A 20,048-nucleotide genomic window follows, 5' to 3' on the forward strand; every position below is an offset into this window, starting at 1 on the left:
GCAGTGGAAACACTGCAGCCATCCAGCAAGAAGAAGAGTTCATTACATCCTGCATGAATGTAAGCAAAGCCAGTGTGACCATCGACCCCCCCTCCCCCCACCCCAGTATATATTACTTCTGAACCTCAAAATGTGCTGAGAATCGAGAAGATTTGGCAGCGGAGGTCCTCAGGTGGAGCCAAGTCTTTCAGAATTTGTGACAGGTCAAGACAGGGCTGTGGATGGGGGATGCACCATGGAGGTGTACATGACCATGCCCAGAGAAGAGTTGGGAGAGGGGAAAGATGGAGTTCAGAAAAAGGGACCAGATGCAGATGGCGATTGTAACTGCAGACATGGGCTGCTGTTGCAGGAGACACATCTATGGGTCTGGAAAGAGGAAAAAGTAGTGTTGGTGCTAAGGGGGGCAGAGGATGTAGAACACATAAGCAATCAATTGTTGTTGGTGCAGAACCTGCATCGGTGGGACCTCTGCTTCCACTAGGATGCTCATCAGGGTGCTAGTGCAAAAGGTGCCAGTTGCCAGCCATAGTTGTGCCCCATGATGGTCCAGGTCCACCACCGTAATGTCGAAGGTGACACCAAGCAGTAAGCAAGACTTCCATAACATAGATGGGACTAGACCAATGCTTTATGGAGCTGTAACAGATTAGAGCAGTCTGTGACCCAATTGGTATTGCTGAGTCATCAAAGAGCATTGAGGTGCGATCAACATATATGCTATATATGACGAAGATGGGAAAGCCATGTAAAGGGCAAAAAAATGATGAGGGTCCACCACATTGAGGGGCTGGCTGTCAAGGCACAGGTCCGGATGGGGATGCACTGTACAGTGACAACAGAAATGCATAACGCAGGTCTTGGCAACAAAAAATTGGAGACCTTAAGAAAGAGCCCAAGACGGTGTTCTGTGTATTGCTCCCTGCAGTCTGCATTCAGCGACATCCATCATGGATGAACAAAAATAAATGCAAAAGTCATCAGAAAATAAAGAGGCAGACACCATGGGTCTCACAGCCACCACCAGACTGTTGATAACCACTAAAAAGAGAGGGCAGCTCAAAACAGAACCCTGCAGAAGCCTGTTCTCCAGCAGATTAGAGGTGCTATGGGAGGCACCAACCTGTCCCTGAAAAGTGTGACATGAAAGAAAGTTCCATATAAAAATTAGGAACAGGCCCCACTCATGTTAGGTGGCAAGGATGTGGTGGCACCATTTGGTATCATAAGCTTTACGCAGATCAAAGAAGGCTGAACAAGGTGCTGACACGGGGCACAAGTCATTCACATATCAGACTCCCAATGGATTAAATTATCTGCAGCAGAGTGGCCTCGGCAAAATCCACCATCGATCGAAACCAAAAGGTCCTGCAATTGAAGGATCCAATACAGCCTTTGACTCACCATACATTCAAGTAACTTGCAGAGGGCATTGGTTAAACTGATAAGACAATAGCTGTCTTTCTGAAGAGGTGGTTTACCCAATTTCAAAATTGGAATAATGACACAGTCTCACTGTTGGGAAGGGAATTCCCCCTCGCTCCAGAGATGTTTAAAAAAGGGCGAGCATATGACGTTGGCTAGCTGCCAATAAGTGCTGAAGCATTGGGTTATACATCTGGACCAGCCTAGGAGCCATGTTTGTCCACAGAACAAGGGCCCTGGAGAATTCCCACTAGCTAAACAGGGCGTTATAAGATTACATGTGGTGGGGAACGAAAGATAAAGGGAGTGGTTCCTGACAGTGTTTGAGAAAACGGAATGTGGATGGATAGTGGATCGAAGCTGAGGCTGAGCAAAATGCCGAGAAAAATGCTCACTGATAGACTGGGCTGAAGTGCATGATATCATTCAGGGAAATTCCCAGGTCACCTGTAGGATGGTGGCAACCAAAAATGCACCTGTTCTTTGCCTATACCTGCAAAGAGGAATAAAGGGACCCTACGGCAGTGAGATATTGTTTCCAACAAATCTGTTTCTGGTGTTTAATCAGATGATTGCCTGGGCATGAAGCTCTTTAAATTAAAGGCCAGGAGGTGATCAAGAGAGAGATGCCATTTGCAGTGTTGGAAGGCACAACAGTGGCCTTTAATAGCTACAGCAATTTTGGGAGTCCATAAAGGGACAATCTTCCATGGGGGAGATCCTGGGAGGAGAGAATTGCTGAAGCAGCTGCTGAAAGTATGGTGTTGGTCCCAGTTCTGTATGGACTCATCAATGCCATCACACAGCGGAGTGTGAAATATGGTATCGCGGCTGAGACAAGAAGTTGAAATATGCTCACTATTTTTTATTTACTTAGATTTGGCATATTTCGTGACAGTACCTTTTCCGTTAAATGTTTACAAGGCGATATTTGTCTTGGCTTCAGTTGTCTAGTGGAAGTATGATTCCACAATGCATCTTTGTCGGCTGCAGAAATGACCTGGTTCAATGTGTTTGCCTCATTTTTGGTGCTTCAAATACCATTTCTTCGAATGTAGTTTCTTCTTATAGTTTATATAAAAAAATAATAGTAACATAATTCAAAATTATTTATGACGGCGACCTGCACATTTTTCTACCGTCAACACACACCAAGAGTTAGCTGCCGACTGAGTATAGTCAAAGACAACTCCAGCGTCAAAGACATTTTACACAACACACAAGTTTCCACTTGTAATCAGTCTCTTTGCTATTCTTCGACACATTTACTAATAGTAATCAATATGCTTTCACTCTCAAAAATATAAGTAAATTAACATATAATAAGGCAAATTACAATAAAAAAATTCTGACAAAAAAAAGTATAAGAAAACATTTACAATTTGGTATCGACAAATCCGGTAGAAAATAACACATCTCCCAGATCCATTACAAGTGGTTGGGATGATAGCCAACAAAAAGGCATACAAATCTGTGTTAGTAAAGGTCCACCTGGAAGGGCATCCAGGTGTGTGATGCTGAAGGAAAGATAAAACAATCGGAAAATGATTACTGTCATACAGATCAGCATGAACTTCATGAACTTCCCATTTAATGGAGGGGAGGAATCAAGAGCTACAAATGGAAAGATCAAGACCAAGTAAGTGCCTTGTGCCACACTAAAATGTGTGGGAACTCTCCAGTGTTGAGGAGGCAGAGATAAATCCCAGTGTTGAGGAGGCAGAGATCAAGCCCTGCCAGCAGGTCTTCAACAATCCTGCATTGGTCAGTGGTTGTGGTCACAGTACCATACCACAGAGGGTTTCGGAATTAAAATCCACAAGGGGAAGGACGGGAGGAGGGAGCTGCTGAAGGAGGGCAAGAAGAGCAGGTAGTGTAGGAGGCTGGTATGAGGGCAGATAAAAATTGCATATTATTACTGCAGAGTATAAACAGACGCAAATGGCCACCACTTTCAGGTCTGTGCAGCCCAATGTACAGACACCACCACAGACTTGCAACGGGCCAACCAGATTCCAGCAGAAGGATTGGAAACCACAAAGAGTCAGAGATTGAGTATCCATGAAATGAGATTCCTGCAATACAACACAAAAAGCACTCTATCTTCAGGCCACAAGTGGCCCACAAGGACCATCCAACTGCCATGTCATCCTTGGCTGAGGATGTGGACAGGAGGGGCGTGTAGTCAGCACACTGCTCTCCCGGTCGTTATGATGGTTTTCTTTAACTGGAGCCCCTACTATTCGGTCGAGTAGCTCCTCAATTGGCATCACAAGGCTGAGTGCACCCCAAAAAATGGCAACAGCACATGGTGGCCCAGATGGTCACCCATCCAAGTGCTGGCCACACCCAACAGCGCTTAACTTTGGTGATCTGATGTGAACCGGTGCATCCACTGTGGCAAGGCCATTACCCAATACAATGCAAGCTACAGAGTAAAGAGAAAGAAGAGACTGCAATTCGAAAAGGTGACAGTAGTATGTCCAATTCCATTGGAGAAAAGTGGTAGAAGAACCCTGATGGATGTCAAACAGGCCAGAACCAATTATTGTGCAAAGATAGTGTCTGTCACTGGTAAGGATGGAGTGAAGTCCATGAATGAAAGATTGGACCCTGATGGAGAGGTGATGCCATGTGGGCCTCGTCCTGGGATTTACACATCTCCTTTTTCTCCTTTGGAGGGCGAGAAGACGTGTAGTTGGGAAGAGAGCAGGTCACAGCAATTTCAAGATCTGAAAGAGAATGAGTTGCACTGAGGCCCATCGAGTGCAGGTCACAGATTCCACTTGAAATAACAGGCTTCTTTTTCTGGAGACGCTGGGGAAGGGCTCCTAGAGAGAGTCCCATCCCCAGTGGGTGCCAGAAAAGAGGGTTTCTTCTCTGGCTAAGGAGAAGGAGGGGTTTTGTGAAAGAAGGGAACAGGAACCTCAGGGAAGAGGAAACGGAATGTGGACATGTTGGGGGTAAGGAGGAGGAGGAAAAGATGCAACAGAAGCAAAGGCCACAGAGTATGATAGATGGTTGAGAGTTTTGAATTCTTGAATCTTCCTCTTCTTTTTATAGATGAGGCAATTTGGTGAGTGAGGAGAATGTGAGCCACAACAATTTACACACTTGGGTAGTGGGGTGCAGGGACTTCCCACATGGATAGAGCGGCCGCAGTCACCACAAATAGGAATCACCTCTCATCGTGAAGATGTGACTAAAACAGACACTCTGGAAGCAGCACATGGGAGGTGATGTATGGGGCTTCACACTGCAACAGTAAACCTTAAATCTGATTTCTTCTTGAAGGGTATGCCTGTTGAAAGCCCGGATGAAAGTGCTGGTATAAACATCTTTGTCCTTAAGACCTCTCTGGGCTCGCTGTGAAAAATTAATGCTGCACTGTGTCAGATTAGTCCAGAGTTCCTCATCACACTGAAGAAGGAGGTCCATGTGGAAAACAATGTCCTATGTCATAGTTTGGAACTAGTGAGGAGTAATGCTCACTGGGATGTCTCCTAAGCACTCGCAAGCACAAAAGGAAGCCAACTGACAGGCAGAGGAGGTTTTAATAAGTAAGGAACCAGATCCCATCTTACTAACAGATCAACTTTACCAAACTTATCTTCAATTTGTTCAACAAAAAGGAGCAATTTGGTAGTGGCAAAAGTCTCCTATCTGTCCTGGAATAAACGAAGTAACTGGCAAAGGGTTTTGTCCCAAACCAGAGGGCCTGGCCCTCCTTCCAGGGAGTGGCCAGGCAGGATAAGGATGATAGAGCAAAAGCAAAAGCAAAAGCAATGAGAGATTAATTCCTGTCTGAAGAGATGGCCGCAGAAGATTTGCTAGAAGTGAGAAGTGTGCCCTGGTATTGATGGCAAACCGCTGGCAACACTATCTGCTGTAAAATACCTATGAAGAAAGTGGCTTATAAGGTGCTCATTCCACTGATTATTGAGTATTGTCAATCTGTTCCCTACCAGGTAGGACTGATAGAATAGATAGAGAAGATACAACTAAGAGCAGCACATTTCTTCACTGGATCATTTAGCCAGCGCGAGAGCATTACGGAGATGCTCCACAAAGTACATTGGCAGACATTATAAGAAAGGCACTGTGCGTCACAGAGAGATTAACTATTGAAATTTCGAAAGAGCACTTTCTGGGAAGAGTCAGACAACATATTACTTCCCCCACATACATCTCGCATAATGATCACGAGTAGAAAATTCAAGAAATTAGAACCATTACAGAGGCTTATCAACAATCATTCTTCCCATGCACTATTTGTGTTAGAGGGTTCAGTTGGTGATACAAAAGGACCCTCCGCCACACACCATTAAGTGGCTTGCAGAGTATGATGTAGATGTACATGCACCACCCACTCTGACTGGGGGCTCACCCCAGTGCTGCCACCCAGCCACAGCAAGTGCCACCTGGAACTGCAGTCGTCAGGAGTTCTGATGCCTCCAAAAGTTCAAAAGATGAACAACCACTCCTAGGCATGCACAAGGCAGTGACAGCTCAGGGACCTCTTTGTTGTCAGGGGGCTTATCCAGATGCCTACATAACAGCCCACCACACGGACTGGGCACTGTGCTAGTCAGCTAGCAGGTGGGGAGAGGGTGGGAGAGGCAATGGTGGGAAAGGAAGGGGGAAAGGAGGAGGGGGGAGAGGAACACACACCAGAGACAGTAGGGAGAGAGCTCTTCCCCATATGCCTCACACTATGGAGACAATTTAGAAAAGGAGGTCAAACCTCAAGAAGTATGCAAAAAAATAAATAAATAAACAAATAAATAAACTGAAAATGGAAAGTGGAAACGCAAGACAAGACTGTAAAAGGACAGCAGAACCAAGGAAATAGCCAGTTCATTGTAAAGGGAAACACCGAGGGATAAAGAGGGGCAAGAGGGGGGAAGGTAGGATGGGAAAGGGTGGGTAAGGGGAAGGGAAAATGGCATGGGAGAGAAGAGAGGCTGCAATAGGTCAGGGCCCATGCACACCACACACATGTCCACAAGAGAGCTGTGGGCCCCCTGGGGGGGGGGGAGGCACCTTTATGGGGAAGATAATCATGGGGAATGTGTGCTGAAGTGGAAAGATGGTATGCAACAAGCTTTTGGGAAGATTAAATGCAGCTTAGCACATCCAGTAGAGCTGCCCCTTTAACTATGACGGCATATGCAAGCGATGTCAATGTTGGAGCATTTTTGCATCAGACATACCCATTGAGATTCTTTTTAAAAAAAACTAACGTGGCTCAACAAAAATGGTCAGTGCTTGACAGGGAATTGCTCACACTTTATGAGGCAGTCAGGTACTTTAAGGCGGACATCGAAGGATGAAATTTCACAGCATTGCTGGACCACCATCACCTGGTGGATGCAATAACAAATCTTAGCAAAGATTGTTTAACTTGACGTTTTCGGTACTTTAATTTAATCAGCCAATTCTCAGCAGATATGGCACACATTAGAGGGATGGATAATACTGTGGCAGACTATCTTTCCAGAATAAATTCACTATCAATATGCCTTGACACCAATGACTTCGCAGCAGCCCAAGAAAATGGTGAGAAACTATAACAGTTGTTATGAAACAACATAATGAGTCTAAAATTTGGATGCAGGTGAATGATTGATACACAGACACTTCATGGTGTGGCATATCACAAGGGCGAGCCAGACCTTCATGCCTAAAAGGTGTATACAAACAATCTTTCAGTAAGTGCATGGATTATTGCATCTGGGAATAAACCCATCTAACAGACTAGTGATGTTTTGTGTACCCGAACATGAAAAAAAATTGTAATGTTTGGACTCAAGCTTGTGTAGACTGTCAAAAGAGCAAAACAGAAAGACACGCGAGCTCTGCTTTAGGTATGTTCGATGTGCCAGCTGACCATTTACAGCATGTTCACCTCCACATGAGAGTCTTTTAAATATATTTTATCTGCCACTGAGAAGATGACAAGATGGGAGGAACTTACTGTTACCAGACATCACAACCAGAGACCACAGTGAAAGCATTCATTGAAATGGTCTTGCCCTGTGGCCATCACATCTGATCATGGCCGACAATTTGAGTAAGGCCTGTTCATGAACCTCTGTAAAATGTGAAGAGGGAAACACTTTAAAAACCACTGCTTATCACCCCAATAGCAACAGGCTGGTAGAGTGGTGGTACCACACATTAAAGGCAGCATTAACATGTCTTGGGGTTGAGGAGCAGGGATCTCTCCCTCTGATTTCATTAAGAGTCAGGTCACCATTCAAAGATGACTGAAAAGCATCATCAGTAGAATTTCTATATGGACAAGCTCTAAACCTTGCAGAAAAGTTCATTGGACCAGCAGCCTTACTAGAGTCCGTGGAGTTGCTAGAATTAGTACAATGTGTTAAGCTTCATATTTCCAATATTCACACTGCTCCTCTTTTCAGCAAAAATGGTTGTCGGGCAAGTGGGCAATCCCCAATGCTGGAATGTATGATGTGTTGTCGACCCTGCAGGTGTAACATCATGAGATATCAACATCCATCTCTGCAGTTAGTTTCTCAGTGAAACTGTGTTCCATATACAACATTAAAAACTGGTGTTTTAGGATTTGCATGTGTTCTCTGATAAAGAGTCTTTCCAATCTAATTCTGAGAAAACTGTATGATAAAAAAAATTGGTTCTTTCACAACTTACAGTCTCACATTACAGCATGATCATGAACTGGCTCTCTTTTCAATACAAATCATACTTACCATGACACTTCAAGATTAAGTAAGATGACAGTCATGTGTGCATGATGTGTACTTGTTTGTGTGAATGAATTTGTGTGTTTTTCCTTTTCTGTTGAAGGCTTTGGCCGAAAGCTGATATGTATGGGTCTTTTCACATGCCTGTCTGCAACTTAATGTGTCATCTTTACAGTGAGTAGCAATCTATCTTTTCCTTATATTGCCAATATTACAACCTGAAGTATTCACTTTTTTCTTAAAGTGTTTCATTTGTTTTGTCCTCCACTTTGGAACTCAGCACATCTCCAAGCCAAGCTGGCAATCCACGAAACTTCTATTCCTGTGTCTGAGCAAGTATTACATCTGATAAAATCACTGCGATCAGTGCCCCATGTTAAAGGTACGCACTGTCTTTCGACATAGATTGCCACAGAGAATTAAAAATAACAATCCCACACAACAGCCATAACTTTAAATTTGATACCTTTATTTAAAAAAACAAAGATGATGTGACTTACCGAACGAAAGCACTGGCAGGTCGATAGACACACAAACAAACACAAACAGACACACAAAATTTAAGCTTTCGCAACAAACTGTTGCCTCATCAGGAAAGAGGGGAAGGAGAGGGAAAGACGAAAGGATGTGGGTTTTAAGGGAGAGGGTAAGGAGTCATTCCAATCCCGGGAGCGGAAAGACTTACCTTAGGGGGAAAAAAGGACAGGTATACACTCACACACACACACACATATCCATCCACACATATACAGACCAAGCAGACATATTTAAAGACAAAGAGTTTGGGCAGAGATGTCAGTCGAGGTGGAAGTGAAGAGGCAAAGATGATGTTGAATGACAGGTGAGGTATGAGTGGCGGCAACTTGAAATTAGCGGAGATTGAGGCCTGGTGGGTAACGGAAAGAGAGGATATATTGAAGAGCAAGTTACCATCTCCGGAGTTCGGATGGGTTGGTGTTGGTGGGAAGTATCCAGATAACCCGGACGGTGTAACACTGTGCCAAGATGTGCTGGCCCTGCACCAAGGCATGTTTAGCCACAGGGTGATCCTCATTACCAACAAACACTGTCTGCCTGTGTCCATTCATGCGAATGGACAGCTTGTTGCTGGTCATTCCCACATAGAATGCATCACAGTGTAGGCAGGTCAGTTGGTAAATAACGTGGGTGCTTTCACATGTGGCTCTGCCTTTGATCGTGTACACCTTCCGGGTTACAGGACTGGAGTAGGTGGTGGTGGGAGGGTGCATGGGACAGGTTTTACACCGGGGGCGGTTACAAAGATAGGAGCCAGAGGGTAGGGAAGGTGGTTTGGGGATTTCATAGGGATGAACTAACAGGTTACGAAGGTTAGGTGGACGGCGGAAAGACACTCTTGGTGGAGTGGGGAGGATTTCATGAAGGATGGATCTCATTTCAGGGCAGGATTTGAGGAAGTCATATCCCTGCTGGAGAGCCACATTCAGAGTCTGGTCCAGTCCCGGAAAGTATCCTGTCACAAGTGGGGCACTTTTGTGGTTCTTCTGTGGGGGATTCTGGGTTCGAGGGGATGAGGAAGTGGCTCTGGTTATTTGCTTCTGTACCAGGTCGGGAGGGTAGTTGCGAGATGCGAAAGCTGTTGTCAGGTTGTTGGTGTAATGGTTCAGGGATTCCGGACTGGAGCAGATTCGTTTGCCACGAAGACCTAGGCTGTAGGGAAGGGACCGTTTGATGTGGAATGGGTGGCAGCTTTCATAATGCAGGTACTGTTGCTTGTTGGTGGGTTTGATGTGGACGGATGTGTGAAGCTGGCCATTGGACAGGTGGAGGTCAACGTCAAGGAAAGTGGCATGGGATTTGGAGTAGGACCAGGTGAATCTGATGGAACCAAAGGAGTTGAGGTTGGACAGGAAATTCTGAAGTTCTTCTTCACTGTGAGTCCAGATCATGAAGATGTCATCAATAAATCTGTACCAAACTTTGGGTTGGCAGGCCTGGGTAACCAAGAAGGCTTCCTCTAAGCGACCCATGAATAGGTTGGCATAAGAAGGGGCCATCCTGGTATCCATGGCTGTTCCCTTTAATTGTTGGTATGTCTGGCCTTCAAAAGTGAAGAAGTTGTGGGTCAGGATGAAGCTGGCTAAGGTGATGAGGAAAGAGGTTTTAGGTAGGGTGGCAGGTGATCGGCGTGAAAGGAAGTGCTCCATCGCAGCGAGGCCCTGGACGTGCGGAATATTTGTGTATAAGGAAGTGGCATCAATGGTTACAAGGATGGTTTCCGGGGGTAACAGATTGGGTAAGGATTCCAGGCGTTCGAGAAAGTGGTTGGTGTCTTTGATGAAGGATGGGAGACTGCATGTAATGGGTTGAAGGTGTTGATCTACATAGGCAGAGATCCGTTCTGTGGGGGCTTGGTAACCAGCTACAATGGGGCGGCCGGGATGATTGGGTTTGTGGATTTTAGGAAGAAGGTAGAAGGTAGGGGTGCGGGGTGTCTGTGGGGTCAGGAGGTTGATGGAGTCAGGTGAAAGGTTTTGCAGGGGGCCTAAGGTTCTGAGGATTCCTTGAAGCTCCGCCTGGACATCGGGAATGGGGTTACCTTGGCAAACTTTGTATGTGGTGTTGTCTGAAAGCTGACGCAGTCCCTCAGCCACATACTCCCGACGATCAAGTACCACGGTCGTGGAACCCTTGTCCGCCGGAAGAATGACGATGGATCGGTCAGCCTTCAGATCACGGATAGCCTGGGCTTCAGCAGTGGTGATGTTGGGAGTAGGATTAAGGTTTTTTAAGAAGGATTGAGATGCAAGGCTGGAAGTCAGAAATTCCTGGAAGGTTTGGAGAGGGTGATTTTGAGGAAGAGGGGGTGGGTCCCGCTGCGACGGAGGACAGAACTGTTCCAGGCAGGGTTCAATTTGGATGGTGTCTTGGGGAGTTGGATCATTAGGAGTAGGATTAGGATCATTTTTCTTCATGGCAAAGTGATATTTCCAGCAGAGAGTACGAGTGTAGGACAGTAAATCTTTGATGAGGGCTGTTTGGTTGAATCTGGGAGTGGGGCTGAAGGTGAGGCCTTTGGATAGGACAGAGGTTTCGGATTGGGAGAGAGGTTTGGAGGAAAGGTTAACTACTGAATTAGGGTGTTGTGGTTCCAGGTTGTGTTGATTGGACTTTCGCAACAAACTGTTGCCTCATCAGGAAAGAGGGAAGGAGAGGGAAAGACGAAAGGATGTGGGTTTTAAGGGAGAGGGTAAGGAGTCATTCCAATCCCGGGAGCGGAAAGACTTACCTTAGGGGGAAAAAAGGACAGGTATACACTTGCACACACACACATATCCATCCGCACATACACAGACACAAGCAGACAAATGTCTCCCTTGAAAGTCATCACTGTGTCCCACCTCCTCCCATTTTTTTTCTCTGACTAATTCCCAACAGATGATTAACATCTTAGTTAACATGTGTACTGTCACTCTATACAGGTATAAATATTTTTAAATTATATTTAGATTAAAGTTCAGTCTTGATCACGTTATGTCTGTTTTAATGAGTAACCGGTTTCGGTTTTTTCTATAAAACCATCTTCAGACCCATTGGCTCCTTTGGGCTGGTAGGTGGAGCTCTCCTTGCTGCTGTGCAGTCAACATCAGTTGACTGCACAGCAGCAAGGAGAGCTCCACCTACCAGCCCAAAGGAGCCAATGGGTCTGAAGATGGTTTTATAGAAAAAACCGAAACCAGCTACTCATTAAAACAGACATAACGTGATCAAGACTGAACTTTAATCTAAATATAACAATTAATTGATCACTGTATTCCAGAAATGTTTACCAAAATTTTTAAATTGTATTAGTTCAAAAGAAAAACACCTTTTGCACGTTGCACAAAAGATGTTTTTCTTTTGAACTACTGCAATTTATATACAGCCACCACAAGAAACTTGTAAATATTTTGTTAAGTTATAACATAAAGTTCTTTTCTCAGCTTACATACAGACATCACAACTCTTTTTATGGACAGCAATGTATCCTTGATCTTGAGTGTTATTGATTTAATTGTTTTCATAGCATTGGATAGGGCATCTTTCATTGCTAAAAAGGGCTTCTTGATAGCCTCCATAATTTTTTTTGCTGCAATTTTCAGCTGCTCCTGGAGGGATTAAGAAATTTAGAAATGCAATAAATTCCAACTTTCATGGGGTGAAGAATCTCCAAAATGAAACTACGAACGTGTGAAGGAAAAAAAAACTTTTTACTGTCATAACAAATGTTAATGTAGGTACGCACAAAAAGATAACACAAACACCAGTTTTCAAGAGCAGAATTTCCCTTAGCACGGAAAAGAAAGGAAAGGAATGAAGAAACTCTTGCAACCCCATCAGGCATATTGATGGAAGATGCAGAACTACTGAAAAGTGACATTTCATCTATGTTTAATGAGCGTGCTGCCAGCAAGAAAAACACAGCATCTCTGGCCAACGGATAATGGGAACCCGCTAGCTGCTGATTTAAGCCCAAGTGGACATGAGCTTTCTCCATTCTCTGTTAGTCATCTGAAATCATGTTCTGGTCTTAACTGACAGTTTCCTAGACAACAACACTATATTTACAAATTCACCCAGACAGTGAATCAAAGTGCTCGAAGTGCTGTGCATGTTGCCTACACTAGTATGTGAGATTGCACAGTGAAGTTAAATTTTGGTGCCTATGGACTAGTATACTTACTCAGCCAATTAAACTAACTACTGCTGTGGTTTTCACCACAGTTTATCAATATCACTACCTCTGTGCTTGTGGTCCAGGACAATTATTTTATTTTACTGCAAACTTAATGACTTTTGTTTCCTGTTGTAGTGCTCTAATCCAAGTGTAATAAGTAACTGTTGCCATACAAGAGCAAGTCACTAAAGAAACTATGACTATTTAGGAATTATGTAGGGAAATAGCCAGTACCCCAGAATAAAAGGAACACAGCAAGATGTTCTTGATTTCCCTTTAATATTGCTCTAGGGATACCTTGACTGAGATTCTTTGGAATGTAATAGCCTTATTTTTAGCCTGTTTTCTCAGAGGGAAGCAATACCAGTTATAAAATCTGGAATTTGTGTGACCTTTTGCATGTGTGCCTACATCTTGCCACCAATTGCTAATTTTTCCAAAGGTTCTTATTTCTGGTAGTTACACAGTACTTTTATAAATATTTTCTGTATGCTCTGTTATAGTGAACCCCATATTACTTATATCTATATCTGCTGAACAATATTTCTTCTATGTGGTGACTTGTCATCATTTCTCACACCATTTTTATGTGTTTCTCCAACTTTATATCTATTCATAACATTATACATAGCTATTAAGTTAATATTCCAGAGTTAAACTGTATATTACATACATTATATCTGGATGCTGTTGGGGCTTTATTCCTTTTAATGGATACCAGTACAGCAACCAGAGTGTTTCATTTTCAACAACAGCCTACATACTAACTAATTATTCCTGTTCGAGCACTTACAAAAATGGAATTACTGTGATTTTAGTCAAATGTCGGTTAAAATATAAAACTATTAATATGTTTCCACTTCTCAATGTGGAAAGATAGTTTGAGGTAACAGTTGTTAAGGTCAGTGGCGGAAATAACAATTGTGATATGTATTTATCAATCCATAGATGAAAAGATTTATATATCAACAATATGAAAACTGTACTAAATGGGTCACACCTAGGCAAGAAATTAATAGTGTTGTGTGCAGATTTCAATTTTGATTTTCTTGGAGTCATCAACAGGAACCAACTAATGTTCAAACTAAAAAATAATTTCAACTTTAAGTAAACCTCCACAAGCTCAACAAGAGTATCTCCTACTGCCGTCACCAGATATCTGCAAATGCAAGTTTGTACTGAAAAAGTGTTAATATTAGTATTAATAATCAAGTAGATATCCTTTCAAACTACCTAATGCACATTCAGAACTATAAGGGACGTTCAAAAAGAAATGAGCTGGAGGCATAATTACAGAAACCATTACCTGTATGTTAGAAGTATTGACTCTGGCTGTACAGACACTTGTACTACTGTAAAACAAGGCAGTGAATGGCTGTCTCATAAAATTCCCAGGGCTGTGATGTTAACCAGTTCCGCACATGAAGCTGGAAATCATCATTTGCAGTGAATCGTTTGCCACTCAGAGCCTTTCTAAGGGGACCAAAAATGGCGTAATCACAGGGAGAGAGGTCTGGACTGTATGGAGGGTGGCCGAGAACCTCCCATTTGAGTTTCTGCAGGAGTGCCGCGACGGTGTTGGCCTTATGAGGCTTTGCATTCTCATGGGGCAGAATGACCCCACAGGTGAGATTGCCTCGCCATTTTGAACTGATCGCTTGGTGAAGGGTAGTCAAGGTTTGTAAGTAACACCGGGCATTCACTGATGTCCCGTGCTGCAGGAAGCGAATCAGAAGGAGGCCATCTTGGTCAAAGAAGAACGTCAGCATAGGGGGAAAAAGATTCACCTCAGATGACAACATCCAGTTGTACGTGCGGAACTGTTCAGCATTACAGCCTCTGGAATTTTATGAAACAACTGTTCACCACCTTGTGTCACAGTGGGACAAGCCTCTCAACGGCCAGGATCAATACTTCTAACATATAGGTACTGGTTTCTGTAAACATACCTCTGGCTCATTTCTTTTTGACTGCCCCTTATATAACATAAATGTGACTTCATGGAGATTCAATCCACAGACTGCAGTAACATTCAATTACTTAATAAAAAGGGAAACATATGAAGGGGTACGTCAGACAACACTGACAAAAAGTTTGAAAACTTCTCTAGAATTTCCTACTATTCTTTTGAACTTGCAGCAAATAAAAGTAAAGCAGTCTGGTAAGTAATAAAGAACACAAATTCAGTGTCCCCAAAAAAGGAAAAAAAAACACATTGAACTCTTATAATATGACACCTACTGGTTCCAAATATATTTGCAAATTTCTTCTGGCATTATAAATAATTTAATAATCAATGATAACAGAGGTGGCCCAAACAACATTAAAAAAAGGTAAGCTCTTATCTCTCTTCATTCCATCTATATCCACGAAAAAAACATTGGATGAAATAATTTTCACTGCAATAACTTACAAAAATCTTCAGAAATTTATGGTATTTCATATTTCATCACAAATAAATGGATTAAAATCACTGCAGTATCCCTTACAGATATAGTACACTTATATTTCTTGATGGACACATATCTTGACTGTCTTAAAACTGTCTGAGTAATCCCTAGCCATACAAAAGGAGACAAAACAAATTTACAACACTGTACTACAATCTCTTTATAATTAGACAATGCCAGATTCATAAAAAATAGTGAATGGTTGTTGTTGTTGTTGTTGTTGTTGTCTTAAGTCCAAAGACTGGTCTGATGCAGCTCTCCACACTTCTCTATCCTGTGCAAGCCTCTTCATCTCTGAGTAGCTACTGCAACCTAAACCCTTCTGAATCTGCTTAGTGTATTCATCTCTTGGTCTCCCTCTACAATTTTTACCTTCTTCTTGTCAAGTTGTGCCATAAATTCCACTTCTCCCGAATTCTGTTCAGTACCTTCTCATTAGTTATGTGATTTACCCATCTAATCTTCATCATTCTTCCATAGCACCATATTTCCAAAGCTTCTAATTTCTTCCTGTCTAAACTGTTTATCATCCATGTTTCACTTCCATACATGGCTACACTCCACATTAATATTTTCAGAAAAGACTTCCTGACACTTAAATCTATACTTGATGTTAACAAATTTCTCTTCTTCAGAAGCACTTTCCTTGGCATCACCAGTCTACATTTTATATCCTCTCTGCTTCGACCATCATCAGTCATTTTGCTGCCCAAATAGCAAAACTCCTTTACTACTTTAAGTGCCTCATATCCTAATCTGATTCCCTCAGCATCACCTGATTTAATTCGATACATTTCATTACCCCCGTTTTGCTTTTGTTGATGTTCAGCTTAAATCCTCCTTTCCAGACACTGTCCATTCCATTCAACTGCTCTTCCAAGTCATTCGCTGTCTCTGACAGAATTATAACGTTGTCAGCAAACCTCAAGGTTTTTATTTCTTCTCCCTGAATTTTAATTCCTGCCCTAATTTTTTCTTTTGTTTCCTTTACTCCTTGCTCAATATACATTTCCTTTACTCCTAGCTCAATATCAGATTAAATGAGTGTATGGTAGGTTAATGAAATTCATGAACAAAAACACAATCCTCAAAGATGCCCCGCATGCCTTCAATGCAGTTTAGGATTTTGTGAAACATGACGTTGAGAGAAAGAAAATCCACTGACAGATTTTTAGACTTGAGTAAAGTTTTTCCTATTTTGGACCACCAAATTCCAATGTTTGTGTTTCAAGGATATAGCATTAGATATACTACGCTAAAATGTTCAACCCCACACACAATAAATTGTAAACAAGAAAATAAATTCTTTTGGATTAAAGGAGACCATACACTGAAAAGCTTAAGCGTTGAGTGGTCAATAGATACACACAAAAAGAAAGAAAACTTGATAATTGCTAGTGCAGACAAGCAGTGCAACAGGTGGACTAGGTTTTGATGGTGGTTGTGTCAGGTAGGATCGGTAGAGGGAGACAGAAGTAGGAGGCAGGGAGAAGGTTTGGGGGTTGGTGACTAGGAACTATGAAGGAGGCAGTCGGTTTGCCAGCTGGGAATGCAGGAGGGAGCGACGGCAGGTACATGGGCTACGCAAGTGGTGCACAGTCGTCGGGGCCAGTGGAGAGCAGCACATGCAGAAGGTGACATGGGAATATGAATTGGGAGGGGATGACAGAAAACTATTGGGAGGAGGGTGTGGGGACAGCTGATTACTGGCAGCTGAGGTGAGAACAATTACGGGGCACAGGATGTATTGCGAGTATACCTACGATCTGTGTAGTTCAGCAAAGCTAGTGGTGGGGAGAAGGGTCTAGATGGCCTGGGTTGTGAAGCAGCCATTGAAATTGTGCATGCTGTGCCACTGGATCATCTACACTGTTCTTGGGAACAGTCTGGCTGTGGCCACTCTTCCCTGTGAATAGCTGGTTGGTATCCATACCGACATAAAAGGCTGTGGTATGTTTACAGCAGAGTTAGTGTATGACATAATTGCTGTCACAGTTGACCTTGCCTCTAATGGTGTACGGTTCAAATGGCTCTGAGAACTATGGGACTTAACATCTGAGGTCATCAGTCCCCTAGATCTTAGAACTACTTAAACCTAACTAACCTGAGGACATCACACACATCCATGCCCAAGGCAGGATTTGAACCTGCAAGCGTAGCAGGCACCCGGTTCCGGACTGAGCACCTAGAACCGCTTGGCCACCGCGGCCGGCAATGGTGTACGATAAGCCCATAATAGGACTGGAGTAGGAGATGCTAGGTGGGTGGCTTGGGCAGGTCTTGCACCTTGGTCTGCCATAGGCATATGATCCTTGTGGCAAGGTGGTGGGAGTGGGAACGACACAGGAATAGATTAGGATGTTGTGTAGGTTTGATGGATGATGGAACACTACTTTAGATAGGGTGGAAAGGATACTGGTAGGCATGATGAGAGATAATCAAAGCCCTGACAGAGGATATTGTTCAGTTGTTCCAGTCCAGGAAGATGTTGGTTGATGAGGAGGCCACTCCATTTGTAGTTCATTCTTGAAGGTGCTGGGAGGGTTAGGGGTGTAAGTAGATACGGCATGGGAAATCTGTTTGTGGATTAGGTTTCGGTGGTGGTGAATGTTAGTGAGCACCTTTGTGAGGCCTTCAGCATACTGGAGAAGGGTATTCTCATCACTGCAGATACACCATCCACAGGTGGCTAGGCTGTAAAGGAAGTATTATTTGGTGTGGAAGGGGTGGCAACTGTTGAAATGCTTACACTGACAGTGGTTAGTGAGTTTAATGTGGGCAGAAGTGTGGAAGGAGCCTTCAGAGAGGTAGACATCAACATCTACGAAGGTGCCATGTTGGGTTGAAGAGGACCAGGTGTAATGGACGGGAGAGAAGGTGTTTGGGTTATGAAGGAATGAGGAAAAAGGTGTTGGGAGTTTTGGGAGGTTAGCAAGGTTTGTTCTAGATGGCCCACAAAAAGACTGGCATAGTCCGGTGCCAATGAGTGCCCACGGACATGCCACGGATTTGTTTCTACACCTTCTCTTTAAAGGACACATAGTTGTGGGTCAGGATATGGGTGGTAAGGTGTACAAGGAATGAGGTGTTGTGTTTGGAGTCTGAAGGACATTGGGAGAGGTTGTGTTCAACAGCAGTAAGGCCATTGTTATGAGGTGTAGAGGGAGCTGGCACCAACTATGATGAGGATAAGGGATGAGGATGGTAGATAGTGGGTGAAGGAAGTGCTTAGAATCTTTGATGTGGGAGGCAATGTTTCGGGCAACTGACTAAAGCTGTTTGTCAACAAGAGCAAAAATTCTTTCAGTGGTTGCACAATAGCCAGCTACAATGGGGCATCCAGGATTGTTAGGCTTTGAGGATTTTGGGGAGGACGTAGAAGGTAGGAGTGTGGGCTGCTGTTGGCGTGAGGTGGGAGATGGGTTTTGTGGAGAGTGTCTGGGAAAGGCCTATGGATTTTAGTAGGGATTGGAGGTTATGTTGGACTTCTTGAATGGGATCACACTGGCAGAGCTTGTAGGTGGAGTAGTCAAGAAGTTAGTAAGCCATCCGCCAGTTAGTCACTGCAACTCATAGTGACAAAAGTGGAGCCTTTGTCTTCAGGGAGGCTGATTAGGTCAGGCTCTGTTTTCATTTGTGTATGGCCGTCCTTTCTTCTGCTGAAAGGTTAGTGTTCTCAAGAAGGGACTAGGTGAATGATGGTAAAAACAAGTTGGAGGTAAGGAATTCCTGGAAAGTGACCAGAGGGTGTAAAGTGGGAGGGGTGGATGGTCATGGTTGGTTGGTAGTACGAAATGGGAGGATCAAGGACCAATGTTGGGACCAGGTTGGCTTTGGTTAGAGGGACTGGTTGCAAAGAAGTGTTTCCACTGGTCTTTGACAAGTCCAATGTGGTTAAACTTGGCTGAGGGGCTGAAGATGAGCTCCTTGGATAGAACTTAAACTTCTGTGAGACTGAGGTTTTTGATGGAAAGGTTAACAACAGCGTTTTGGGTTTGCTTGGCTTCCAGATTTTGTGGACTTTTGGGATGGAATTTTGGAGGATGTGATAGATAGGGTCTGGGTGGTATGAGGGGTTGACAAAGGTGTTCACTGTGAATATGATGGGTGTCGACAGATAGTGAAGCCCCGAGCCAAGAGTAGGATGTCAACAGGTTGGACAATTTTGAAGGCAGTGTCTGGAATGCTCCTCCAGGTGCTGGAGTGCAAGGGTCTCAGTTTTCGGTATTTAGTAAGTTTTTAAAGTGCCATACACAAATAAGCAAAACAAATACCACACTGAATGAAATACACTGATAAGCCAAAACATTGTGTTCACCTGATTAGTAGTATGTTGGTCCTTCTTTGAAATACAGTATAGCAGTATGGATTCAACAAGTCCTCAATAGGATTCCCTAAGTAAGTGTCGCCATATGTCTACTCACATGCCATTTAACTACCATACCTTATGGGCTGGGATTTGTGAGTGCAGAGCTGGCAACCAAAAGCACCCCAGATGTGTCCCATAGATAAGACAAATTTGGTAGCCAAGACATCAACATGAGTTTGTAACAGGCCCTTTATATTTATTATTGGTGTATCCGCTCGTTCGCGGATCTGAATAGCAGCCCAAAATTAGATAATTGATTAATGTGACCATGTACCTAATGGGCTGGCAATCGGATTGGACTGCTCAGGGGATGTTACATTCCGTATTGTCCTTCGCAAATACTGTAATACGTACTGTTTGGTGACAAGAAGGACACA

The 20,048-nt window shown here is 43.5% G+C and overlaps 1 protein-coding gene and 1 pseudogene across 1 annotated transcript in view; both read right to left on the bottom strand.

Moving 5' to 3' along the window:
* The window catches only part of LOC126236889 (DC-STAMP domain-containing protein 2), a 291,191-nt gene that overhangs the window by 212,421 nt on the left and 58,722 nt on the right, over nt 1–20,048 (bottom strand). Inside the window, exon 5 of the mRNA XM_049946567.1 lies at nt 12,124–12,283. Within this exon, the coding sequence (XP_049802524.1) occupies nt 12,124–12,283 (160 nt within the window). The remainder of the gene's footprint in view (nt 1–12,123; nt 12,284–20,048) is intronic.
* LOC126209750 (5S ribosomal RNA) lies at nt 3,722–3,839 on the bottom strand (annotated as a pseudogene).

The sequence above is a fragment of the Schistocerca nitens genome, chromosome 1 (genome assembly GCF_023898315.1).
Source record: "Schistocerca nitens isolate TAMUIC-IGC-003100 chromosome 1, iqSchNite1.1, whole genome shotgun sequence".
Taxonomy (NCBI): domain Eukaryota; kingdom Metazoa; phylum Arthropoda; class Insecta; order Orthoptera; family Acrididae; genus Schistocerca; species Schistocerca nitens.